General features: G+C 34.0%; 3 protein-coding genes across 6 annotated transcripts; 2 read left to right on the top strand and 1 right to left on the bottom strand.

The window, feature by feature from the left end:
* LOC113502819 (probable 4-methylmuconolactone transporter) lies at positions 1-23,414 on the top strand. The gene is made up of 10 exons (XM_026884531.1): positions 1-149; positions 3,712-3,835; positions 15,370-15,513; positions 15,893-16,175; positions 16,458-16,563; positions 16,896-17,018; positions 19,283-19,421; positions 20,544-20,683; positions 21,137-21,334; positions 21,837-23,414. The coding sequence occupies exons 1-10, from the start codon at positions 41-43 to the stop codon at positions 22,013-22,015; spliced, it is 1,545 nt and encodes a 514-aa protein (XP_026740332.1). The 5' UTR covers positions 1-40; the 3' UTR covers positions 22,016-23,414.
* A 7-nt stretch (positions 23,415-23,421) lies between these two features.
* On the bottom strand, positions 23,422-25,409 carry LOC113502821. Its single transcript, XM_026884537.1, has 4 exons — positions 25,271-25,409; positions 24,767-24,920; positions 24,401-24,567; positions 23,422-23,807 (listed from the first exon to the last, which is right to left on the bottom strand). The coding sequence occupies exons 1-4, from the start codon at positions 25,386-25,388 to the stop codon at positions 23,668-23,670; spliced, it is 579 nt and encodes a 192-aa protein (XP_026740338.1). The 5' UTR covers positions 25,389-25,409; the 3' UTR covers positions 23,422-23,667.
* LOC113502820 (mitochondrial import inner membrane translocase subunit Tim22-like) lies at positions 25,076-27,260 on the top strand. 4 transcript variants are annotated; one of them, XM_026884535.1, is made up of 4 exons: positions 25,076-25,294; positions 25,816-26,053; positions 26,356-26,619; positions 27,123-27,260. In XM_026884535.1, the coding sequence occupies exons 2-4, from the start codon at positions 25,822-25,824 to the stop codon at positions 27,206-27,208; spliced, it is 582 nt and encodes a 193-aa protein (XP_026740336.1). In that variant the 5' UTR covers positions 25,076-25,294; positions 25,816-25,821; the 3' UTR covers positions 27,209-27,260. The 4 variants fall into 4 exon arrangements, with proteins under 4 accessions (XP_026740336.1, XP_026740333.1, XP_026740334.1 ...); XM_026884532.1 differs by having other exon boundaries at positions 25,804-26,053; XM_026884533.1 differs by lacking the exon at positions 25,076-25,294 and adding an exon at positions 25,423-25,509.
* The last annotated feature ends 374 nt before the right edge of the window (positions 27,261-27,634 follow it).

Genomic DNA, 27,634 nt, shown 5'->3' with positions numbered 1-27,634 from the left:
CTTTAATATTATTTTCCTCTTGTCCATAGAAACAGTCAGAATGTTCCACGGAGGAATTTGGACCAAGCTGCAAGGCTTCTACAAGTGGTACGTCTTGGGACTGGTGTCCATCGGCTACATCCTAGGAGAACTCGGACATTATCTTATTGGTAAGTACCTTCATACATACATACAAACATACATACCTACATGCTTTTCCATGGTTATATTACGGTAGCAGTTGGTGGAAAAAAGACAAGCATCTCAAAACATCAATGGAGCTCCTTTTAGGCGAGCATAGCGTTTTGGGAATATTGAAATATCTAATCAAGTACCTAAATATCGACAAAAAATAAATTCTGGTTGAAAATATCTCAACCAGTCTCTACCTTTTCCAAAAGCTCTCAAATGCGGAACCATCACATATATCTTTATCCCAAAACGTCCCCATCTCATATCCCCGTTATGTCTTAAACATATTCATTTGTTCCCAAAACAAAAGAAAGATAAACAACCCTATTTGTATCAGTAATGGATTGGACGTGTAAAAGATTCCTAAAGTATAAACAGAGATCCAGAAAAATATTTTCGCAGACAAACATTCTGAAGGATGTTTCAGTATTTAAATACCATTAATATTCAAACAAATATGTCCCGATTTCCATGCGATCTACATAGATAGTCGTAAAAACAATTCGCGAATAAATACATCGATTTGCATATTGTATCGGTATGCAAACAAAAAGGTATAACAAATGAGGGCCGAGGGGGGTGCATGAATACATATGTTATTACCCTGGGGATCCGACACCAATACCATAGATTTATCGGAATAAAGTATCTAGGCAGCTATATCTATATCTAGATCTGAAGGCTTATATCCAATCCATGGTGTTATAGTACGAGTATATAACACCATGAATTATGGTGATATAGTAGATACACGCTTAGAAAGCATAAAATTATAAGCAAACGGTTTCTATTCAATTTCTCTTTTGCACATCAATAGAAAATTGAGTAATCTAGATCCATTAACTGTGATAGAAATAGGCCAAAAATGTACGGATATACATTTAATATTCTTTCTTATAAGACTTAAAGAAGACAAAAATTGCTAGCGTGGATAAGTCTCTGGCCTAGGTAGACTGAAAATAAATATCCTCCTAATACAAATATTACATCAAGTTTATACCCATATAAAACGATTTATCGAATACGACATAACAGAACGCTGCATTGCTGACTAAGATTGCATCGTCATCGAAAACGATGTGTCATAAATTAAAGATTAGCAGAACAGACAGTAATTGGACAAAAACCAACAGAAATTAAACCCATTGGACCGCGACGTTCGTGAGAAAGAGCTTATTAATTGTAGCATAATACTATAATAGGTCCCGTGATCAACCGATCGCATGGAAACAATAAACATTCATATTTCATCGGTTCTCTAGAAACGTTTTAGAGTCATCATCCAGCCTTTGTCTTTTCTACTTGGAATACACCGACTTTTGTAATATTTTTTCCTTTTTAACGTTATGGGAGAGCAGCTCTATTCAATTGGTTTCTGCCTGCTTCTTAAAATATATATCGACACGATTTTATCTAATTAATTGAATTTAAATGATAGGTAATTCTTTCATGAATGAAAAATGATACCATTTCTTTCAAGATGTTTCTGTCCACTGATGGTTTTTCACTGCCCTCCAAATGCTATCAATATATTTTAATTAATAGTTATAGCAATTTCTGCCAGTATCATGTAACAATATCCCACATAGATGTAGTAAGTACCTATGTGTAACTGGAGTAATAAGGAGATTTTTCACCAGAAAACATTATATACACATAAATACAGTTCTTGCTTTACTTAAAAGACTTTTCTTCTATTATGGCGCATTTATTACATGTCCATACTAAAGTGTTAGTATGGAAGGGTCAAGCTTGTCCGAGTTTTGTCGCAAAAGTGTCGAAGTGTGTCGTAGCTAAAGGTTATCAGGCCACTGGGGCACACGTTTCATTGAGTCGTATCTATATCTATAGCCATTTGGATAAGGAACGTTCCCTTCTCCCGTTGAATATGTTTTAATGAATGATGTAAAGAAAAATTGTTGGTTTTGAACGTGTAAAAGTTCGCCCATAATATTACCTACTTAATAAGGCAGGCTTTAGAGTTTAGACTTACCACTTTTATGTTTTACAAAATTATTCAATCGTGAGAGAAATCTTTTTTATTTTTGTTTCAAATAAAAATATCTGTTCTTCCTTCTTGTTGATAAATATGAAAGTAGTAGATAGGTACAATTTCCACGTCCACAAGGCGAAGCAATAATATACATGAGAGCGATAAAAACTTCCATGTTTCATTTCCAAAAATAGAATTCCTGAAACCAACTAGATAATCGTTTTCCAACAAATAATTACGTATATTCGGAACGCATTAAACGAACACCAACAAAAACACCGTTTCGAATCCACATCTAAAGGCTAATAACAAAATTAATGGAATTGTAAGTCATGATCATGGCCGCTCAATGTCATTACCAAATGTTAAACTTAGTTTCAATCGAACCAGTTTTTCTTCAACAGTTTATTATGGAACCGAATTAAAACAGACTATTGATTGCTTCACTCTTGACCTATAGGAATTCTAATTAAGATTTCCAACTATAGTTAAGAATTCCATTTAGGTTCAAAATAAGTATGTACAGCAAACAAAAAAACAAGTGAATTTATTTATAAAACTAAGTATTATCAAGTTGACAAACACAGATGAAGTATAAATATAATAGTTATTATTTAAAGAAAATATGTAATAATAATATTTCTCAACTTTCACATAACGCCATCTAGTGTCAAACCATTGCCAAGAAAGCTCTCAAATATACGTTAGTTTTCGAATAAATTATATGCGTGCTTTTACGTCAACAAATAGTAAATATCTCCATTTAATTTTGATCTAAATATTCAAAACAATAAAAGTCAATTTACATCGTCAATGGTTGTCTGTTTTACAAGTTAATCTTCGTTGTAGATCTTGTTTCACTAATCACTAGACTGGTACTACTTCTGAACACGATATAAGACACCAGTTATCGTCGCGTTGATTAGCGTGAGAAATTATGAAACTAGCTATGCCAGCGACTTTGTTTGAGTAGAAAAATGGTTTTGAGCAGTATTTTTTGGATGGCACAAAATATATATAGCCATTCATTTTTTCTCTTTTATTCTCTAAATTGCAATCATATTATATTGATGTTTTGATTGAGAAAAAAATAACAAATAAAACAGTCACAAAAAAAATTACGTAGTATAGTAAAGTACTAAATTTTCGAGAGGGAAAGGAAAGGGTCTTCTTTATCAGAAGTCATAACACTTAGACTAATTTTACTGGTTATCATAATTTTCTTGTAATAGCTGTAGAGATCGCTGCGGCCTTAGACTTTAGACTTACGTTATTCTTAAAATTTAAATGAAAAGGTGATCTGCATGTTATCATGTTAAATCATTATATTAACTTCGCGTTAGTGAAATGTATACAATTTCTTTGTGATCTACGGTTTGATTACGTCACTTTTCTTCTGTCATGAGCCAAATTTAATTTTTCCGCTCATTTTGCTCAGTATCACACTCCACCTCTTTAAGCTGAGATTGTTATCAGTCCCGCTGTCACTTAACATTTTCTTCACACTTAAACCCATTTTACTAATACAATGTCTCCCTATCCCTCAGGTACAACGTCGAAGGTGACTGCAGATGATCTCCACTACGGAGACAAGTCCTGCATGCTGAACCTCTCGCACGTCTCCCTCAGCCAGCTGCCTGTTGTCTGCGAGAAGGTCAACTCTAGCGAAACGTAAGTACTTATAACTAACATTAAGTATTATTATAAGTACCTAGTCTCAGATATCTTACTGGCTTTTCTAAACCTGCAATGATAGTCTAAGAGTTTAAAAAAATGACGAAGTACCATTTAAACCTTTAACATATTGTAGAAGGCAGACGGAACAGTGCGGAGTTTCTAAGATGCTTTGATGTGGATTTGAGCGCCATCTAGTGTGCCGAATGTTTATTTGATTGGTGCCACTAAGTGGTTGCTGGGACTATGGTAACCAACTTAGCAGTCGGTTGATAGTTTTTAACAATTAATTGTAATAGCTATTAGCAAGGTCAATCTCGTGAGCGCATCGTAAACCCAAGTTGGTTAAGCAGGTAAAATTACCACCTGTAACTACATTGGAAGCAATAAAATATTGAGTATGGAGTACATACATCGAAAAAAGACACTACACAATTCTTTACAGTAGTTTAGTATACTCTAGAAAACATGAAACTTATTAAGTCGAATGTGAACATAAAGCGAATTATTATTAAATTGTTTCTCAAATAAAACCTAAAAAATATAAACGAATAATGAATTCTAACTGAAACTAAAAAAACGAAAACAAATACTTAATAATTAATAACAATGAATCCGGAAGCAATAAAGCTAACTGTAGGCGTTACGTTACGAAACCATTTTAAATACGCATTTAAAAATATTCTTAACTATATATGTATATATTTTACGACGTATTATGCCCACTTTAATTAAAGATCATTTAAATTGGAGGCTAAGAAACCATGGTAAACTGGTCAGGAAAATTAATTTTATGAAAACTGTTTTAGTATTTATTATGTTGTTTACTTCTTCTTAAAATAAGGCTTCCAATAAACTTAGTTACTTTTTGTATTGTGACATAACAAAGTGAGTCATTGGTTTAGTTCAACGAGTTTAAGTCAGCATTCAATAAATAGTAAAACTTAAAGTCAACTTGCATGTGATCATTCGACGTCGTCTTTTCTGTTCGCCTAAGCGAAAGCTTTGATTTCTTCACAAGACTTATAGGCGAGACTGTACAAGTTCAAAGTTAATCAAATCGTTTGCTCAACTTACGTTTAAAAGCTTTCGTTTTAATCTATTTCTCAATTACACATTATAGCAAATAAAGGAGAGTGAGACTTCACATTGCGACTTTTAATTTAAAACTCTTCGTTTTAAACTCTTCGTTTTCAATGTCCTTGTTCTTCCAATTACCCATTGGATTACAATTCATTTGTTAGCTCCGACATTGGTTTTAAATGTAAACTAAGCTACAGACTCTTGCATACCTGTTCAAGCTATTTACATAAAAACATTACGATTATAAAAATAGGTAAACTCGTATCTACGTATGAAAACAACGAGTCCAGAGATACGTATCTTTAGACGCACTTTTATAAAAGCCAAAGCGTGTCCATTATACAGCCAAGACAAATAAAAAACAATATTCTGCATCGGTATTCGTTTCTTAACGAAAAAAAAGTGAGTGACTTCAATTAAGGCGTCATTGTTACGCGTGTGAACCTTAATTAAACCACTTTTCGTGCAAAAACTTTACTTCAACTTTTAATAAATCATTGTGTTAAATACTTTACTTTACTCTGTAGGTATTTAAATCAAATTATAATGAGTTCAAGTTCAATGTCATATTTTTTGCGCACAGTTTACATAGTTTTTTAAAGTCATGAATATTTTGCGAAGCTTCTGTGTGCAGACACGATGTTCGTTTGTTTTACTTTCCTGAATTACTATGGTTAAGTTAGGCTTTGTTTCCCGCGATGGAAAGTTGATTAAATACTCCCAGTTTAAATATTTGACTGACTTTTACCTGTTTCAAGAATATTTATGATTTCAAATTCGTTGATTACTTCATTTTAACACTTCCATCTTGCCTGTAATTTTTCTGTGATCACTAAATTTGTAGCTTAAATATTGCTTACTTAAAATTTTCCAAATTACACCTCGTTCGTGACAAAAACTTCATAAAGGAAGTTTCGAAGACTGTTATAATTGGCATTTCTCTCTTTTGTTGGACACATCTAGAATATCTATTAAATTGAATTCTTCAATAAATTAAATGGGTCAAGGGAACCACCGGTAAGCAAGTCAGACTATTAATGAAGCGATCTGTAGATCTCTCGCCGGCCTTGACATCGTAATCTTTTACAAACCTATGAATTCAATCTGGGAAATCACCATCTTCCCGTCAACAAAGACATTTATCAAATATTTGTTTTTATAATCACCATAAAAATAGTAACGTGTTCTTAAAAATTCTTCATCAGTAACATTCATGCTAAAAGAGCCAGTAAACTACACTTAAGTAAAAATCGAAGAGAAACAATTCAAAAATATATTTTTACCATAACTTACCGCGCTGGCTGGTTACCCTGGTTGAGGCCTTTGCACAGCTCTGAGACATAGTGGGCTGGATAAAAAAGAAAACAAATGTTTTTTCCCCATATTCATAGCCCAATATCTTACTCTATCTTCCAATTCTGTCTTCTCCACATTTCATGTCTTAACAACCTACTTCCATCTGAGAACAAGCTATAAGAATCTGCAAGTCACAATTAATTAACCCTTGTGTTTCAACAATATTGTCCACGCTAAAACACCATCAGCGTTCATCATGATTGATGAGTGCAGCTGGTTACCTCATTCTTTGTAAAACGGCGACATTATCGTGAAGGCAATTTGTTTCAATTACACATGACACTGGAGATGCTATCGTGAGATATTTTCAGTTGTTTTTGTTATTAATATTATGGTCACTGAAATCATTAGGTAAACAGTTCGCTTTCGGCCACGTTCAAATAGATTTTTTATATTTTTTTTACATACATATTTCGAAAAATCGTATTCCATGATTGTCTCCTTTTATAAAGTGTATTAAACATTCAGCCTGTTAAACATTACTTTAATCAATAATAAAAGTATAGTACATTTGAAAACTTCTTAAAGGATTTATCGAGCATACTTACACCTATTTAATGTATCCTCGCATCCTTATGGCCAAGTTAATAAAAATAACATTATTGTAAGTCTTGATTTGACTCACTGTATAATGTAAATAATAATTGATGTCGAAGGCGGAAAACTAGATGCCAAGTAAATCTAGGTCATTCCATAGAACAGATCCTGTTACTATCCGGATTTGTATTGATTGAAAGAACTGTTTTACATTGCATCCGAACCGGATCTATGAAAACACTCACAAAAGACCTTTTGAAATCAGCATCGCTTAAATCCTTTAAGCGATGTTGAGCGATTGGAATCATTCGAACTACGGATAGGTACAGTAAAATAGGACAGTCTTTCAATACTTTTCACAGAAGTTTTATCACTACCTCTTAAAACTTAACTATTAAAGTCGTGAAAGAAAAACGCAGCCAGGCGCAATGTATAACACCATCTCGTTTTCGCACTATTCCTGCTGTCCTCGTACAATTTTTGCCATATTTGATCCAAAAAATAGTAGAACAGAAATCAATTCGTGAAATAGCGGTTATAATCGGCGATTACTTCGGAAGTCAAAACGTATGTTTACAGTGTGTAACCACTCTTATACAAAGCTACTCATTGCACTATAATAGTCGCCAAACGACTACTATTTGGTCGAAAGCCAGACATAGTCCTGGCACCATAGATTATTCTCATTATAACAATCTACACGGATTGCGCAAGTTTCGAGCATGCCAGAATATAAGCTTAAATAGATTTAGTTCCTTGATTGTCGGAAAAAGAAGGTTCGTAAGGAGAAATGTCTTAATTTTGAGAAACGTACGTACAAAGAAAAAAAAGTAATTCCAATTATGATTCTGAAAAGGAAATTCTTTATTCTATAAAGTTTTGAATGTACTTGAGTAAGTCTAAAACAAAATGTAAGTACTTATAAAGTTTATGACATTTATTGCAAAATAATTTGTAGTTTTGTTTCCACCAGGACTGTTTAACGCTTATCGGATACAACTAGCTTACCTATACCCAATTATTAGATTCATTGAATAAATTATAAACCCTATTTGACTACATGTGCCAAAGCTATATAGCACAATAATCAAGCTAAATCATTTCTAAACTATTAAAACTAAGCTCATCACAGATAATTTAAACTCCACCCTAAAAGTAAAGGAATCTGACATTTTATGTAAACTATATTTAATTAATTATGTAAAGCATAGCAATAGTACTGACAGTACAAGTATGGCTGAAAAAAAGTAAAAGTATTTAATTTCTGGCCCGGAAGTGTTCGGACCAGTCCCCACAAGGTCGCAGGTTGACAACCTGAGCCTAGCAATGTGACTTATTCAATGTCATCCGTCTATTGTCATTTATCTAAGACAATAGTGCGTGAAACCTGAGTGAAACTATAACAGAGTCAGCTGAATAGGAAGAAATAATAGATAGCTAAACTCCAATTATATTACCTCATTAAAGATTAATCTATACTAGGTACTATCGCTGGTAATTCCACTTACAAAGAATTAACTTCGTATGGCTAGTCCAAGAAAAGCAGTGTATTTGCGTATTTACTCAGTATGATAAACTAGATAGTCTGAATTTTAAAAGAGGCGATGATCCTGAGTTTGTTTCGACGTTTCTTCTCAAAAAATGTTGAGTCCAGATAGAATTAAGAATGACATGTAAAAGTGATGACGTCAATCCTATTTGCAGATTAAATTATTTCATTTCATAATCTCAGAATGTCCTCAAAATTAACTTATATTGTTTTCCTTTACAAGAGAAAAAAGCTAGGTACATCATTTGTGAGTATCATAGGCTTATATAAAAACGAAAAAAGCCAAAGGCACGAAACCAAAATTTGTTATTTATTTGGTATTTTAAATGTAAAAAAAATGATTTTAGAATCGGCTCAGATAGATTTTAATACAAGCAAACAGAATAATGGAAACTCATTACTTCAAAGATTGGCTAACATAAATATCCTTTAAACAATCTTTACTTCGCTTCGCCTCCTATTCCGCCACATACCCGTCCTTCGGTTAGGTTCTGGCTTGCATTCCTAGTTTATTTCTAAAAAACTACTTGAAAACCTTGAACATTTCCTTTGTAGGCACGAAACGAACCCCTCAGTGGAAACCGGTTTGGCAGCTGAGGGGCTCACTGTATGAAGGTTTTATTCAATCTTGTCTAGACGTATTCTTTTATGCCCCGCATTCTGGCTGCCAGAGCATATTAAGTTACTGCACTAACCTCTATTATAGTATGCTGACTATTGTAGTCCTTATGAAATACTTTCTTGTGGATTTGAACTGGTAACTCATGGATTGCCAATACGGTAATGAGATTGAAAAAGCCAGAGACAGCTATCAAATATTCGTTTTAACAATGTACTCTCATACTGTAATATGAATAATACTAATATTATAAGGTGTGTAAAATCTATAAGATCATTAAGGGAATGTATTTCCATGGAAACGGGGACCACCGAACGCTGTAAACTGAAGTCAACGCAGACGGAGTCGCGGGCAACAACTAGTTAGCTTATAAAATAACCAGTACTGGACCAAGCCGTCCCATGAAAAAAGGGATTTTACATTGATTAATGTGGTGTGGAAATTTCAAAATCGTAAATTATTGGTATTTAACTCATTTTCAACTAGTCTCAAGTAATTGTTAGGATTGCCAGTCCAGCGTACTATAATAGAGGCCTGCAACTTTGCTGGTCTTGGCTAACTTTTTATAAAACTGTTGTTACTAACTATTAAATGCCAAACCTAGATTATTCCGAGACAGAAATTAATACCGCGGAAGTAAAATCTAAAACCACTAATAGTCCAATTTAATCCAGTTTCACTAGTTCTGAGAAAAAAATACTAGGTTTCATTTTTATCCTGTGCGGACGGAATAAAAAACAAAAGTCGAAACTTAGCGATAAAAAGCTGACTATGAAAAAATAACCTGAAATGTAATATATTCAACAAAATATTAAATTAATATTTAATATCAGTGAAACGTAGAGGTATCTTTGTAACTCTACACAATACATATTAAAACAGTTAACGACACTTGTCTGTTTGAACATGTCAATGCCTAAAATTAAATTGTAAAACTCAGAAAAACAGGAAGTTGTTCACTTCTTATCAGCCGAACCAGCCCTGGTCATCGTGTAGTAGTGGTCTGGCAGAAGTTATAAGCTTGACTACAGCGCACCACAATCGATACTTCCCTACTAATATTATAAGTGCGAAAGTAACTCTGTCTGTCTGTCTGTTACGCTTTCACGTCTAAACCACTGAACTGATTTTAATGAAATTTGGTACAGAGATAGAGTTGACCTTGAGAAAGAACATAGGATAGTTTTTATCCCGGACTTTTGAAGAGTTCTCTTTTAAACGGGATATAACCGACCTCGACGCGGACGAAAAGCTAGTTTTTTTTAAAAGAAAAAAAAATACCCGTATTTCTATGTAAATGCAAATTCGATAACGTTACACCTTGGTCAAGAACTTATTTACCTACCCTAGTCTCAGTATCCACTCTTGAGCTTATGAAGGCAGTTACTGACCGATATCAATACCTAGTACCTACCTAATTACAGTATTCATGATAATGCACGGTATTAAGTCGAATAGATAATATCTTGGCGCAAATCTAACATTAAATAGATAATTTGTATCTGCTAATTCTAGATAGAACTAAAATAGCGCGTTAACTTCAATATTTGTTATCTAAATATCCTCTAAGATGAATGTAACTCAACTTCTGACGTATTTTTAATAGTTAATTGATTTAATTATTCTTCTTGCATAATATGATGAAATGTTCGCTCATGGTGTCCGAAGCCCTCGTGTGGTATTTTTGACCTTTGTCCAAGGTTGAAAGGGCTTCATCATAAATATATATTACATCCGTATCTAATATAAAAAATATATCATAATCTATCATCTTCATATCACATAAATACAGTAAATAAGCGCAAACTAGTTTTTACTGTTAATGAATATATTAATAAGAAAAAAACAAAGCAGCATCTCGTAGGACGTATAGAAGTACAAATAAAAAATTTAAAAAGACTTCGACTTAAAGGTTTTAAGTCACTGACACATGGTCAACAAGTAGAATCTTTTTTTTTTTGTTATTTCCTTTGCTTTACAATATGACACAAATAGAACGAGATAATGTTTTTTCAACAGAATATAAGAATACTCTTGACAGAGGTCGATTCCTGTTCTAATCGAATTGAAGACACTAGCGCTAATTCATGCTACGAGTTAAAACTAGATTGATAGCTAACGACGTTGATAACACTGATCGCTACTCAATCTTGGCATTTTCTATAGTTAAATCGAATCCAGAAAGGTATCAAAATTAAAATCAGTACTAAACCGGATTCGATACCAAGTCTACTGTAAGACTCATAGACTACAGAGAGTAAAAATCAGCACGTTTTAACGTTAGACTGGTGAAGTTGTTGGCATGGTGCAGAGCGGTCATCTTGCTTCCACGACTTCACCAATATACTTGCATATCATAGAAGGGCCTCAGACTTTATCAGCAAACTAAAATTAAGAAAAATAAACATATACCAACTACGCTTGTAAATGTAAATGGGTATTGTTTATATTAAAAAACGAATCCCGTTCTAAGAAATTTTATCTTTTATCGCTGGGGGGCACAAATATACCCGGACTCAGGACAAGCATTCGTGTATCACAAAAAAGCTTATCCTACGCGGGAGTTGAACCCTCAAGACCTCCACTACCCGTAAAGTCATAATACCGATACCGATGTTATAATACCGATTAACTGTTTTTTACTCAATCAAACCATAATATCCATGATATGACGTAATACAAGCTCAATAATTATATTCCCCTTAACCAACAGCCTTTGCATAACTATTGAAGTATTTCCATCAATCGTCGCAAAGACAGAAAAAACTAAATTACCTAACAATATAATGGATCGAGCCTTATCTGACATATCTATAAACTATAAAATATGACAATACATGATCGCGGGCTGGATACAACCTTCAACCATCGAAGGCCGACTTAAATCTACATATAAATCAGGAAGCAATTAATACCAATATTAATGAAACTGGTTACTATTTACCTATCAGCAGTTATTGTTTAAATAAATTTATATAAAATTACTACAGTGTTGTAAACCGTTAAGGATATTGATCAGATAAATCTGAAATTGTTTTTTATTACTAAAGGTGAAGTGTTATTTTTATAGCCTAACATTAGTAAACATGTTAATTGTATCCTTAAGATAATGGTTTTCGGATAAGGATGAAGGATTTAGCCGTAAATCTTTTTTTTTCTTTTACGGCAATAAGAAGTACCTATTCAATTGCATGGATATGACTGAAATCACTGGTTTACTGAAATCACTGGTTTACAAAAAATTAAATCCATAAAAACACACGAGTGTGTGCGCTTTCCATCATTGTAAGCTACACAATAGCGAACTAAATTCATTACAACACAGTTTTATTGAAATGTCTAACATTCGTATAACTCCATATAAACTTTTCAAAAACGACAGTTTTACAACAAAACGAAAGTGAACGCGACAACAGTTGTGATTCCGGAAAACAAGTCCACTTTACTCGGATTAGCATATTGTCCACTATAAACTATATTAACTAGAGCACAGTACGGACAAGGTCAGGCTATCTAGGTTCCTATCAACTGTAATATATACAACAAAGGAACTAATAAATATGCTATGAAAACTTTTTGCTGTGAGACGGAAGGCAAAAAGTTATATAACCTATTAAAGAATAGTGACAGGACCTGAGGACCTATTGCCATCTCTTTCTAATGCTCTTGTGTAAAAGAGACACCGCTCTACCAATGGTAAGGTGTCTTGCTTCCACAAATGCACTTAAATCCTAACTTTAAAAGCTGGTTCTAGGCTATAGTAATCATTTCATTTCTTGTTCCTCTTATTTTCTTGAGATTGATTTTTTGTATGCCAGTCTTAGTGCAAAGTAATGTGCCTGCAAATCTATTTTTTGCATTTAAAAATGTTGACAAAAACATTTGCTTATTCGTGTATGGAAACAGGACAAATCGATTACAAAATAATGCTAGTGTAGGCGCCAAAAAAAAACAATTGTTGAGAGCAAAAACCAAACACAAAAACTTTATATTGCGAGAATACATATTATTATCTGTCCAAACACCTGGAGGGCCCGCTTTTAAAATGATTTCAAACACATATTGCCAGTTTTCAAAAACGATTTTATTACAATGCTCGCTACGTATCCTTGACGGTAAAGCAGCCCGATCTGATTATAGTTGTACACCATATCATCGTATAACACTGCTAGAGATATAATTCAGACATACTTGAAACTCGAAGTATCAAAATGTATAATTATGATGAACCCCACCCGGTTTCACTTGCATATTCTACATCGTTACACCAGTTTAACCAAACAAGCCACTAACACTGACAGTGCCCTCTGACAATGCTGTCATATCATATTTATGGTGTTTTGATTACTCTCTGAACTCATCCCAACTTCGCTTTAGAATTCAAACCCCGCGCTGGATGTTGGAGCGGAGGCACCATTTTGTAAATTTAAATTTTACAATCAATATTCCATTCCATATTTTTATTTAATCAATATTAGGAATTATCTATATTGTTTTGTATTCAGACGGGAAGACGATGATAGTATTGCATTTTAAAAGCAGACGATTGTCAACCCTCCTAGAGCTGAAGATATTTTTGGTGTCATTTTTACAAGCGGTTAATAAGCGTTTTGAGCGATTAGGTCAGCATCAGGACTTGTATAAATTTTGAAGAGTAAGTAGACTCTTGTTTTGTAACGTTAAAAGGGAGAGGTTATTGGAACGGTATTTAAAATCTCTGAAAACAAGTATGTCTTGAGTCTCTTATTTTAGCGAAGATTGTTTCAGAAACGTAATTGTGAGCAAAATATACATCTACCTACTTATATACATCCCTCTTTGAATTTGATAGGCATGTCATGTCGCTCCATGTTTATTAATATTTGTAAACGTATTTACTTCATCAAATAAGTCAATAATAATAATTTTAAACCATATTTCTAATAACAAGAGTGGGTCTAAAATGCGTAAATATGTAAAATATTATCTCAAAACGATCGAAGGGCACAAAACACGCACAGATATTTTAATATATTAAAATAATTACACTTTATCCATATATTTATGTATACGCACCAAATATAATGTATAAAAAATGTATATTGCGTGCGTAACAAGGTCACCGCCTAATTCTACATACTTATACTAAACATATGGTCAGTTTAAAAGTTTAAAGTCAGCAACAGAAATAAGATAGTCAGTTTAAAGTTAGAAACAGAAATTAGAAATTAGAAATTAGAAATTACCATACTAGGTGTCAAGCTATTTCATAACACAATAGCACAACCGCAACTTATAGAATTGATTGTACACAGTTTCTTTTTAACATCTCGCTTTCCTACTTTTGTTGCTGACCGTAGTATTTTATAGTGTGTCATTGCTAGTTAATTAATTATCTGTAATAAGATTAGGGCAGGCTTCCGGCACACGGTCACCGTGGGCAAATAAGCTCGTGTCTATTTAATTGTATACTTAATTGAACTTGGATAACAAATTAGTCACATACAAAACTCGGAAACTGGTAATTAATCTGATGAAGACAGGTTAATTTGAAGCTGGGACAATTAATCAGGGCAGTCATAAATAATATAAGACCTTTTTTCAATAACTTTATTTAAATTTAATATTAAGATATTAGATAGCTTTATAAAACAAATGGAGTTGTTTTTTATTTCTCTTTAACTCAAATACATATTTCCACCAAACTTCTTCTGTCAAAAATTGACGACAAAGTATAAGATTTAACCGTACTGACGTTAACAATGTAAAGTAAAGAACCATACGTAAACATTATTTATAGACAATAAATAGCGGTTACGTCGACTAGAACTGATTTATCGTCTTTAATAATGATAATAACACACGCAGATAAATCCTTAGCATTTTAACTGAGTATTACCGCACTGCGGACTACGGCCCTGGGACAGTGTATCCTAGAACAAGTTAGATCATAGAAGAAGAATACAGGATTTTGTATGTTAGAAAATGCTTATAAAATCCGACTTCATCATCAAACATCATCACAGAAAAAACAACAAAGTGAACTTTAAAATTGCTCATATTTTTCGTTAATCATGTTGAAAATAATTAAAACAGTTTTTATAGAAATGATGATTCTTCAAAATCTTCAAATCAAAATTTTACGTCCACATTCTATTGCCTGACCTGTGTCTATTATTATGTCTTAAAATAATATTATTATGGTTTTGGATGTCGAGTCAGACAGAGAATAGCGGCATCTTTCTTCCGAAACCCCCTTAACATACCAAAAAGAGGAGTCTTAAGGTTACAACCATGAATGATTCTCCATTACCTTTGAAAACCAGCCACTATCTCATTTATACCTACCTCGACGTACACTCGACATCTCTACATACGCTATCTCCACGTATCCCCATTTGTCCTCAGATGCGAATCTCTGATGCTGAACGGTACGCGCTACTGCGAGTGGGGCTACAACGGGCTCGGCATCGACTACCAGGTGCTGGCCGGGCCTGCCTTCATGGCGGTCTTCACTGTTGTTGGGGTCATCATCGGTGTGGTGGCTGACAAGTAAGAACCAAGCAAAGATTGATATGAAATTAGGGATATAATATTTTAAATGAAGCTTTTATAGCTCAATACAAAATAACTAGTTCTCAATCGACCATAACCGTTGCAATTATTTGATATTGATTTTGAACGCAATAGCATTTTTGCCACAGCTGTGAATCCTTTAGCATATGCACATATGCTAAGAAGGAGAGAAGAGACATTTTGTTGTTTATTAATATAGGTCTGCTAAAAGAAATGGTTCCATGTTTAAAATCTATAACTATTTGAGACACCTTACAGATAAGATAGTTGTCTATATGGAGTACACTCAAAACAGACTTTACTTGTTATAAATGTATTTCGAACAAATATTGACCCTATCATTTTTCTTCTCCAGATACAACAGAGCAAGAATCCTTTCCTTCTGCACATTAGTCTTCGTGATCGCCATCCTCCTCATGGGCTCCGTCCAGGAGTACTGGCACCTAGTCGTCCTCCGTATGATCATGGCCGCGGGCGAGTCCGGCTGCAACCCCCTGGCTACTGGCATCCTGACCGACCTTTTCCCTGAGAAACAGAGAGCGTTGGCATTGTCTATCTTCAACTGGGGCATCTATGGAGGATATGGTATCGCTTTCCCGGTTGGGAGGTATATTCCTGAAGTCAATGCTTGGGGATTGGTGAGTACACACATCTTGTTCGGAACTGCTATGAGTTAGCTTATATTAGTGACAATTTAAGGTATTTCAGGTTTTATGACAAAAATGCTTCTCGCGATCTAGTAATATTTTTCTTTTGTTTGTTTAGTAATAAAATACTTTGATGCAGTACACCGCTTTCTTCAAGACACACAAGTCGACCCCGTTATTATTTATAGACGATTTATGAACATTTCCGTGATTCGATGCTTTTCCGTTGATTATGTTACTTTACTACTAATATGATAACTATCACTATTACAGAGCTGGCGAGTATGTTACTACGGCGCCGGTATCGTCGGTCTGATCATCACTCTCTTCACCTTCCTCACTCTTCGCGAACCTTCCAGGACTACTATTGGAGAAGAAGGTAAAGTCTCAACATTAATAGATTCTTTATGGAAACTGCGCATGCGTCATAACATAAGTCTTCAATAATTGACGATTTAGCCCACAACTGGGGAGTCTTCCCAACAACTTGCAGATTTGAGATATTCGTACATAAGCTGACTCGTTGGTTAGTGAAGGGTTACATATCTTTGTGCAATCCCAAGAGTTTTTTTTATTTTTTTCTATAAAACAGTCTAAATATTAGTTTCAACCGTTTTTCTTTCTACCAACACTTCTTCCATTCAACATATCAGAACCCAACTCCTTAAAAACTTCACTTGGAAAGATTTTCACGTCTTAATTTATGTCCAGGAACGAAAACAAACGACGGTGGCGTGGAGTCCGGTAAGAAGATGCCTCAAGTGACCATCTGGCATGTGATCGCTCAGCCCAGGATCATCCTGCTGTGTCTCGCGGCCTCCATCAGACATTGCGGTAAGTTTATATTCTGCATACCACTATTACCTATTATAATTTTACTGTTATGGATTTAGGTCGATACCTTAATAAAGGTTATCTCGTCCTCTTCTGCATCGCATAAATATTCTGGCTACTGTACCGTAGTCTGTCTTCCCAACCAAAACAAATGTCTGCGTTTTTAACACGACCATTTCTTCCGTGTCTAGGTGTAATTTGAGGATAAGCAGCTAAATGTCATGATTTAGACGGAGCGACTGCCTATCAGTCTACGTACAATTAAGATTTGTTGAGTTGCTCAAACATATTAACCGAGAAAAAGTCCCAATTCTTCTCCAAGACAGTACTATAGGCTACAATACCATGTAATTGTTATGTATGTACCTATAGTAGGCATACACACCTACACCTAGTGTAAGGTTGTCGTTGCTGTTGAATGTCTGTTATCTTCAACCTAAATCTGACAGTGTTTTGTTTATTGCTCCAAACTACAGACCCTTCAAAGATATAGTGTGAGTCATTGCTGGACTAGAAGACATTTTGCTAAGAAGTTATTTTGAAACATCTAGGTAGTATACTTTAAATGTTATTTTTTTTGAATTTTTTTTTCAGTAAACCCCCTACTTTATGTTTTATTCTCGTGTTATTCTATGTTAATCTTATTAATAACTGCAGCTTGTGGCGTCTGGATCACAAAGTTGAAAAGATAAATTATTCCCTTTTAAAGTTATCAATAGGAAATCTAAAACTTATACATATTAATTTATTCATTATTCCTAGGACACAATGTATGTAATTATAAGATCGACTAAGATTATCAATTTGTTTGTATTTACGTAATCGCTACACCTGCTATATCTACATAAAACCTTATTCTCGATCAACAAGATTACTGTTACAGTTCAATAAAATCATTCTACATTTATCCACCTTATGTCTTTGGAATAAAGTTCAAAATTCAAGGACGTTTCATCTCCAAAGAGTTTGGATACTAAATATAACTTTGTTTTAACATCTTGGTAGGTAGTTTGAAATATAGGTAGGTTGGTACAACTGTTTTGTCTGTTGTCATGTTGGGTTTCAAGGGCGGAATAGTGTCGGTATTGTTCACTAAAAGCTTTTGGTCCCACTGTCATTAATATAAATGGTCCCACGAATATGATAACACCATTGTATTATGAAATACAACTGTTTTCGCGACTTTCTTTTGTTTTGGTGCGTTATCTGTTAGTTTTTGAGATGACTTTATGCTTAGGGCGCTTTAAAAAAATTGTTTAGCTATCTAACTGAAATTATTTTCTTGGGTTTTCGTAATTTTCTTTTGTATTTATTGACCATGACTATTTTGTATACGTTTTTGTGAAATGAGTTTCTGTTTGGTAGGAAATGTGTTTATTTAATCAATTTGGTCGTTTTTATACTTTAGTCTTGCAGGCTGTCATATTTATTGCTTATAAAATTGAATACTATAAAATTAGTTACAGAAATGAACTACAGAGTAAAATGTCCAATATAAATATCAATCAGCTTAGATACTACTACAAACTACTTCTCAATATCTCAATGTACCTGTAACAGGTAGTTAACTCCAAAACTTATCAAATCTATCTTAATTAAACTCAACCATTTTCCTGTCGTCCAAAATCTAATACAAAAAGCGTAAAATATTTTTCCATTTAAATAAGCCGCGGATTTTTGTCCTTATACCTACAATCCTCAGAGGGCACATAATAGGCCCTGTCATACCCAACCCTTTGCAAGCGTCGAGACGTCCGCCATTGTTAGCGTTCCCGCCAATTTTACATCACAACTCCATTTTATCTTAATTGGCTTCGAAAAGGTCGCGGCCGTTTTTATGGCCTGCTTTTAGTTATTTACTTTGAGTTTGTTTTATATTACTTGAATTTGAAATTGCTGAATGATATTTGTATACAATAAAAAAGCCTTCTTCAGTATTCTGCCAAGTACCTAAAAATATGAGGCCGTATTAAATAATAAGCACAATATCCTGATTGAAACTACTTCAACCTCAACACTATATTTTTTAGCTAAATTTATTAAATTATAATAGTTCAGACTGAAAATATCAGATCTTTTTGATCAGTATGGATGGACTTTTATCTCATTACCTAAGTATAAACCAGTGATATGACTCAACGCGTTCTAAACAGATTTATTTAAATAAACTCTTATTTCTTGAACAAGACGGGACCTAAACTTACAAGTTTACGTCGAAAGATTTAAAACCCTGCCCATGTCTAACCCCTATCTACCATTCACAGGCGGTATGTGCTTCGCGTACAACGCGGACCTGTACTACCGCGACTACTTCCCCGACGTGGACCTAGGCTGGTGGCTGTTCGCCGTCACCGTCGGCATCGGCTCCGTGGGTGTGGTGGCCGGGGGAGTTATCTCTGACAAGTAAGTTGCTCTGCTTCAATATTTAAGTTTAAAGATTTTTATTCTCAATAAAGAAATACAAGTTCACTTACTTGAGAAAAACATAATATTATCTTAATTAATGTTTACAATTCGTCGTTTGTTTAATACACATCTAACGTATTCATTTATGAGGAGACTTATTGTTTGTTATTACAAATTGAGCTAATTGAGTTTTGAATACATTAAATGAGTTTACATTTTTTATGTGTGAGGGTATTTCATTATAAAGTTTGGCACCTTTATAAGTTAGCATCCTTTTACCATAATTAGTTCTTGGCCTTGGTAAAACTAGGAAACTATTTTTCATTGGAATAGCTAGAACTAACAGCATATCCCTTAAAATAAAATATGATCATAAGCAACTATGTATGCTCTACCTGAGTAGGTTCAAAATGACCATACATTTTTAACCACTCAGGTATATTTAGAGTTTGTTTGAGGCCTTGTGCTCGTTATTTATATTGTAGTAGTGGTAAATAGAAACGACTATCCAGAAAATATTAATATCGTTACAAGGGTTATACCTATGTATTTTAAAGTAAGTGCCTAAGTGCATGTTAAATAAAAACCAGATATTTTTTCTATTTTACGTATCTACTAATTCATCTTTAATAAACCAAAAGCAAAATTATATGTGCAAGCTCGTAATAAACGTGCCCTTAATTTATTTTTAAATTAAAAATGTTGTTGTTCTTTCATTTAAATTTGGAATACGTAATGCAGTCTGCTATTTATCATACGTCTTGCCGATAGTCATTGTTTGCTTTTAATTTAAAGTTGAGCATAAAACTTTTTATACCGCCAATTCATTAAAACTTTTATTTAAATCTCTAAAATAAAGTGTTTTTTTTATGCTGCGTTCATATCTACAAGCATAATTTATTTAAAGCTGTTCGAGCGAGGTTTATTATTTTTTACACATACTTATTTATTTTTTCAGTCAGCCCTAACAGCAATGTGTACGCTAAGCTTAAAAATACCACAAACTTAGTTTCTAGTTCACATTCATTCACAGATAACCCTAACAGAATCAGCAGCTAACTATTAGGCTTGAACAAAGCTTTACAATGGTACGGTTACCCAATAAATTTTCTGCAACAGATACGTAGAGAAGATGGGAGTTCGTTCCCGTGTGCTGGTGCTGGCCGTGTCGCAGCTGATCGCCACGCTGCCCGCCTTCGGCTCCGTCGTGTTCGGCCCGCTGTGGGCCATGATCACTCTGGCTATCTCCTACTTCTTCGGTATGTTTTATCAATACATCATTTACATTAATGTTTAATTAGCTTAGTTATAAAAATTGACAATACACTATTGCATTACGTTCCACAGTAATATAAGTATTTGTGGTAAATAAATAAGTCATTTTCATTTAATGTGATAGCTTTAGATGTTGTTAGTATGTTTTTTTGCAGTTCCTACAGATTCTTCGTTCATTCTTTTGAGTTTTCTTTCATCGACATAACCAGGTATAGGTACATTAGGTACTGCGAAACCTAGTTTAGGCATATTTTAAGCCCGTGTTATAGGCTATTTCTAAAAGGAAGGCCTATTTATGCAGTTATTATTATCTATTATCAGCCAGTAACGTCATAATGCAGGGCAAAGGCTTAACTGCCTCCTTCCATTCATCTAGGTCTTAGCAGTTAGGTACTCTATAGTATCATCAGCCATAACCACCATCTTTCCATTTCCAGCTGAGATGTGGTTCGGTATCGTGTTCGCTATTCTGGTCGAGATCGTGCCGCTCTCCGTGCGCTCCACAACGGTCGGCGTGTTCCTCTTCGTCATGAACAACGTTGGCGGCAACCTGCCCATCCTGGTCGACCCCGTCTCCAAAGCCATAGGATACAGAGAGGCCATCATGATCTTCTACGCTGGATTCTATGGCATAAGTAAGTTAACATTATAGGCTTCCGACACCTACTACTACTATTAAAGAACGTTATTGTAGAAGAAAGACGCCTTATATCGCGGTGTCACAATCAAAATATTTCAATAGTTATTTTAAGGAGTTATAGGCCCCAGTTAGGCGACATTATGCAGCGCCTGTTGAAAACTTTCAATCAATGTTTCTGTCGTCAAAAAATTGTCTCTAGAGACATCTATAAATAACTTTTCGTTTTAACGGACAATGACTTGATTGCTCGTACAACCATTAGTGAAGTTGCCAGACCAAGAATGCGCGACGTGTCGCGGGTTCGATCCCCGCGTAGGACAAGCATTTGTATTCGATATCCACGAATGCTTGCTCTGAGTCTGGGTGTCTTTGTGCATGTGATTTGAGTGTTTATGAAAACCTCCGCGTCACATGGATTAAATTTTGGAGTCATAGTATTTAAAACAAGAAAAAATACTCTCTACCTTTCTTATCTTTTACTTTTTTACATCCCACAGGCAGCATCATGTTCTTCCTGACAATGTTTTTAATGGACGGGCCTGTAGAGAAACCTACAACATCAGACGAACCCGAGAACAAACGCACAGGCCTCGACAACCGAGCATTCACACAGGACGAACTCCCTTCCAGAAATGCTGGCAGGAGTCTACCAACCGCGCCCAGTGAAAGATTGTAGATTAAATGAAGTTAAATACTTTTTGGACAATACAGGGCCGCAATCAGGACGATCGAGTCTGCAAATAAAGTACAAATAGGTGCTGTGCATGGATTCGTTTTTAAGTGAGGGTCGCGATATTGGAGACATTAAAATTTATGCGTTTCTTCCAAAGTATTATTTTTAATTAGGTTACTGTTTTTTTTTTCTGATTGACGTTTTTCACAGTTCGAATCAAAGAATATACTGAAAAGTATTGGTTTTACCATTGAACAGTGTATTGTACAAGGTCTGGTGGTGAAACCAGTAATAGAATTACATCCGCCTAAAAAATCACAAATCGATTCACTTCCAACGCAGCTGTGGCTAACAAGCGTGGTTTATCAAATTGTAGGTTGCTATGGAAATCTCAGCTAAACGTAGAAGCCTTCAATACAATGCATGTTCCTTTAGGAGTAAGCAAAACAAATCATTCGTCTTTATGCAGCATAAAAACGTCTTTGGCGGTCAATTGCCTGCATGTCAGACGTAAAGTACGAATTTTTTTATTATGCATTGTCGTCTGTACCACTAAGATATGTCTGAGTATGTAAGGTAGAATAAGTTGTTTTAAGTTTACTTAGGTTAAGGGTCTTTATGTTGAAACACGTTTTATTTATTTACTTATACATTTTATGGTCAGCATCGAAAGTTAAGAAATTACCCCTATTTCAATATTCAGATCCAATATATTGTGTGGGCATAGTAAAATTATCATTGTAAAATGATCAAATCGTCATAATTATGTATCATTCATCAGTTGGCCATTCAGCCAAGTGATAGTTTTACACTACAAATGACATTTCGTTTCGATAAATCTTGGCCTGGCATCTTCAATACACATTGAAGAATTGTAATTTGGCTAAAATAGCAGACGTTCAAAGCAATAAAAGGTCAAAGCCATACCTACTACTTGGTAATTATGGAAGCCAGAAAGCGGTACGCTAGCAATAAAGTTAATAGCTGGCGCGCTGGTATTTCGTATAAATATGATTCATTTTTTAATTTTCGATGCTGTCTGTACAAAGCAAACGTATCATAATGTTATGATCCGACGAAAATTGATTCGCATAATTTTGAGTTCATTTCAGATTTATTTTTATTAAATAAATAGTTTGATGGCTAGATTATTATGCTTTTATGAAGAGGCAAAAAGAATTACCTTACACATAATTAATGTAATACAATAAAATACAAAAGACTATCATGTTTTGCTGGCCGTAGTTTTCTTGTTATGTCTAACGCCTAATTTTTGGAAGTTTTATAATAATAGGAAGTAGAAAACTTCCTTATATGAAAAGCAGTTGTGATGTGATAAAGATCTTTTGTACATATTTATTTCCTAGTTAGGTGATTATTGTAAATAAAATGTTTAATGTTTTATTTTATTTTTATTTCATAAGCAACCTCATAAAATATGACTGAATTTCAGGGCTACATTTGATATATCGGCTCTTGGCATAAAAATTAACAACATTTTTTAACTGCCTCATCAATGACCCATCAATAAAATCTGAACATGACAGTTATAGTAAGAACATTTTTTTTCCTCAGGCCTTGTGAAATAATTCAGCCAGATAGCCAGATAATTCCGTAAAGTATTGATTAATCATCAAACATAACAAGTTTCCTATCTATTCTACAGCTATCAACACCTTACTGTTTTTCTGTGGTTTATATTTGAAAAGCTTCTCTTTTCTTCTTGATTTCCAAATCTTTGTTTCTTCTTTTGACATAACATATTCTCCACTGACTGCTACTGCTTTTACTTTATCTGCAAAAAAAATATTAAGACTATAGTGGTTTCAATGATTATTAGATGGGTTTAATGGGCTTTTTAATATAAATCCGACCCTGTTTGTGAAGCAATGGGCTTGAATGATATTGCAGAAATCGAGCGATGCTTGTGTCGTCTATTGTCTCGGTTTAAAGACCAATGACCGGCAGACTCTTGTTGTGTTGTTGAACAATACGAGGTGGTGAAATAAGATGCATGGTCACCATAACTGAGGCTAGTTGATAGCAAATAGGAAGGAATAATTTAAGAAAAATTGAATTAATACCAAATCTACCTCCCATTGCTTAGAAACCCCAGTAATAGCTGTTGCAGTTTTGAAAGAAACACAATACTACAGATCCTTTGTTTGAATGGTAGAGCATGCCTCAAGAATTAAGTCCACTATTACATGTACATTGTTCATGTTAAGAAGTGTAAATAAATAAATTACAAAACACTACATGGTCTTAAGAAGCAATCAGACGCATCACTCTTTCATGAATATTTTATAACTTAAAGAGCTAGCACCTCTTTAAATACCCTCTATATATAATTAAATTATATATAATCGTAATTGAGCAGCGCTTTACCATCTTCATTTATTTCTTGATCTTCCAAATCAACTTGTCTCCGTTTCTTTTTAAGATTTTTTGATTTTACATTATGACTCTCCGTGTATGTATCCTTCACTTCTTCACACGATAGAAAGCCTTCGGAAGCCTTGAATAGTTTAACACCACCTTTTATTTTGCGTTTCCTGAAACAACAATCTTGGGTATATAGCCAGTCATGGACAAATGCAACAGTAGTGATAAGCTTTCAAATAGATTTGACTCTGGTAAAATATTGTTTGGGTGTACCCATGATTATGGGCTGGGATATATTTAACATATATCCCCATCTTATAACCTTGGCATTGACATTTTTACAACAACAGTGTTAACAAGTGTTCTTACTTTATTTCATTCTTCACATCCACAAATTCAATATTTTTATTTAATATTGCTGAGATTTTTAAGCCAATTCTCCTTTGCATTTCTTCTGGTACCTTGACATCGTTGTAATGAGACGATTCCTCTAAGTATCGTTCCGATTTTGGTTTTTCTTTAACTAAAATATAGTTGAAAAATATTGTAAATTATTTATATGAATCCTTATTACATTATTATAAAGATTTTAATTTTATATTTAAGGAGATCAGAATAAATAATTTTGAAAAAGTATTTATACAAAAATCTTCGTTATGGTTTTAACTTTATTTTTATTGACTTCTAAATGCGGCCCTGTAAGGTTCACGCGAGAGGTTATAATTATCAAAAATTAACAGTGGAATAGAATCGAAATGTGTCGAAATTATTATTTTAATACGCAAAATACGTCGGGATTTAAGTCTCTACGTTATTTATTGCGAGACTCTTGGCTATAACGACAATAGTTTGGAGTTTATACGTGAAACTTACTTGTTTCATGTTTGTGTTGTGCAGGTTCGCCTCGTGATTCATTTATTAACTTTGTGAAAGATGTATCTATTACCTCCCTAAAACGTGAAAGATCTTCGTCTTCGGAAGAATCGGACATTTTCTAATATTTATATCGAGGTTTCAGGCAAAGACACTATTTTGTTCACAAAAATATCGCTTCTTGTTTGGAATCGTTTACGAAGCTATCTTACAGTATTTCCTCAAATTTCTTGCATGTGGTAATGATTTTTCATATTATAGCAGTAATGCAATGAAAAATAAATGATGCTGATATTGATTATTTAAAATAACAAATATTTAAGTGGTTACTTTTAAATATATTTTTAAGAAATGAATCGTTTTGTAAGTGGTTTTGTAAACATGCTATCGTTGAATGTCACTGTCAGATACAAAATATCAATAGCAGATCAGCTGAACAATCTAGGTTATGAAGTTCTTTATCGATTGGCGACCTGCGTTTATTTTATAAGGATTGATACATGTTACATTACAAACTTATTTAAGTATTCTAGTGTTATCAACAGTTCACAATGACGGACTTACTACCGAGGCCGGCCGCCGACCCCCATTTAACTGACTTCATGGAGAATAATGATTACGATTCGCTCGCTAAATACCTTGTTGGGAATAATGAAAGATTTCGCGAAAATATTATTATACCGCGAATCCTGGGGCCTGTTATAATAAAGACAAATGAAGAGAAAATGATTGAAGCCGCAATCGAGAGCTGTCCTTTTAAATCAATAACTAGTTGTGTCGTTGGTGAGTTTATGGCTTATTTATATGTGTAAACTGTGTCGATACTACCATTGTACTTTTAATTGAACAATTCATGTATCAGTAATGTATTTGATCTAAAATCGTGCATAGCATATTAACTTGAAGATAAGAAAATATTATAAGTAAATTTCTTAACAAAAATTAACTCTCAAGGCAGTATAAATAATTAATATTAATTGAATCTACTTATTTACTGAATTAAAGTTTGTTTCAGAATTAAATTTGTGATCCACTGACAGAATATTCTCTTAAAAAATATATCACATTTTTTTTTTAATTTTCAGGCTATGGCCTAGGGGCTGCTGTGGGTTTATTCACATCATCCCTAATGCCAAATGTAACAGACCCGACAGCACAGCAAACTCAAACAGCCAGAGAGATCCTAAGAGAAATGAAAACTTCAATGTTAAGTTATGCAAAGAATTTTGCTATCTTGGGTGCTGTGTTCTCTGGTATCGAGTGCTGTATAGAGTCGGCTAGAGGAAAAACTGATTGGAAAAATGGGACATATGCGGGTGGGGTCACGGGTGGGTTAATAGGGTTAAGAGGTGTGTATTTGAAAAGTTTTCAACTTTATTTAATTATAATATACCCACTCTGCTTGTCAAAGGTCATCCATTAATCCTAAATGAAACAAATTATAGAAGTCGTTAACAACATTGTTCTTGAAAGAAATCTAAAATACTGTAATACATGTCATGTTCAGTAATTCAGTCATAGTCATCAATTGATGTATTCAATAAATCTGCAAGATTTTAGAAGTTTTTCTTGATAGCAAAATTTTGCGCGTCTAGTATCAATTTTGCGCGATGTTATGAAATGACGTTTCCTCGCGTCTCAAATGACTTATGGATGGCTTTACAGTTATTTTCTTTGATCCTGAATATTCTCTTGCCTTAATTCTCTTTGTGTATCACATAAAATAATACCTCTATTATAATTTTTTTTTTGGTTAATGCAAATGATGATAATAATAGTAGAATGATACGAAAACGTTTTATAGTATTGTTTTATTGTTGTCATGTTACAGATGAATAATATTCTTTTCCAGGCGGTTTACGGGCGGGTATGTTTGGCGCTGCCGGGTTTGCGGCGTTCTCCACAGTCATTGATTATTATATGCATCAGCGTGGATAATTTATATTATGTTTATACTTAGTACCCTTAGAAGTAAACTACTTAGATATTATATGGTTTTTATTTGTTCCTCGTGGCGTAAACTCCTGATTTTTCTGTAGTTAACCAAATAACTACGAAGCGACTGTATAAAAAAAAATACTAACATTTCACGATAAAGCAGTCAAAAACAGCGTAGGCAAAGTACTTTCATATTCTAAAAGGAGCAGCCTATATAATATAGGGGTATGAAAAATAGATAGTAGCTTATTCTCAGACCTACTGAATAGCATATAAAATTTGGTAAAAATCGGTAAAGCCGTTTCGGAGGATTTTATATATTAGATTCTAATATTTAGGATTCCCGTGTCACGATGTTAGTTACCGTACTCCTCCGAAACGGTTCGACGGATTCTTATAAAATTTTGTATACATATTGGGTAGGTC

The sequence above is a fragment of the Trichoplusia ni genome, chromosome 18 (genome assembly GCF_003590095.1).
Source record: "Trichoplusia ni isolate ovarian cell line Hi5 chromosome 18, tn1, whole genome shotgun sequence".
Taxonomy (NCBI): domain Eukaryota; kingdom Metazoa; phylum Arthropoda; class Insecta; order Lepidoptera; family Noctuidae; genus Trichoplusia; species Trichoplusia ni.
This window is presented reverse-complemented; position numbering and strand designations above follow the sequence as displayed.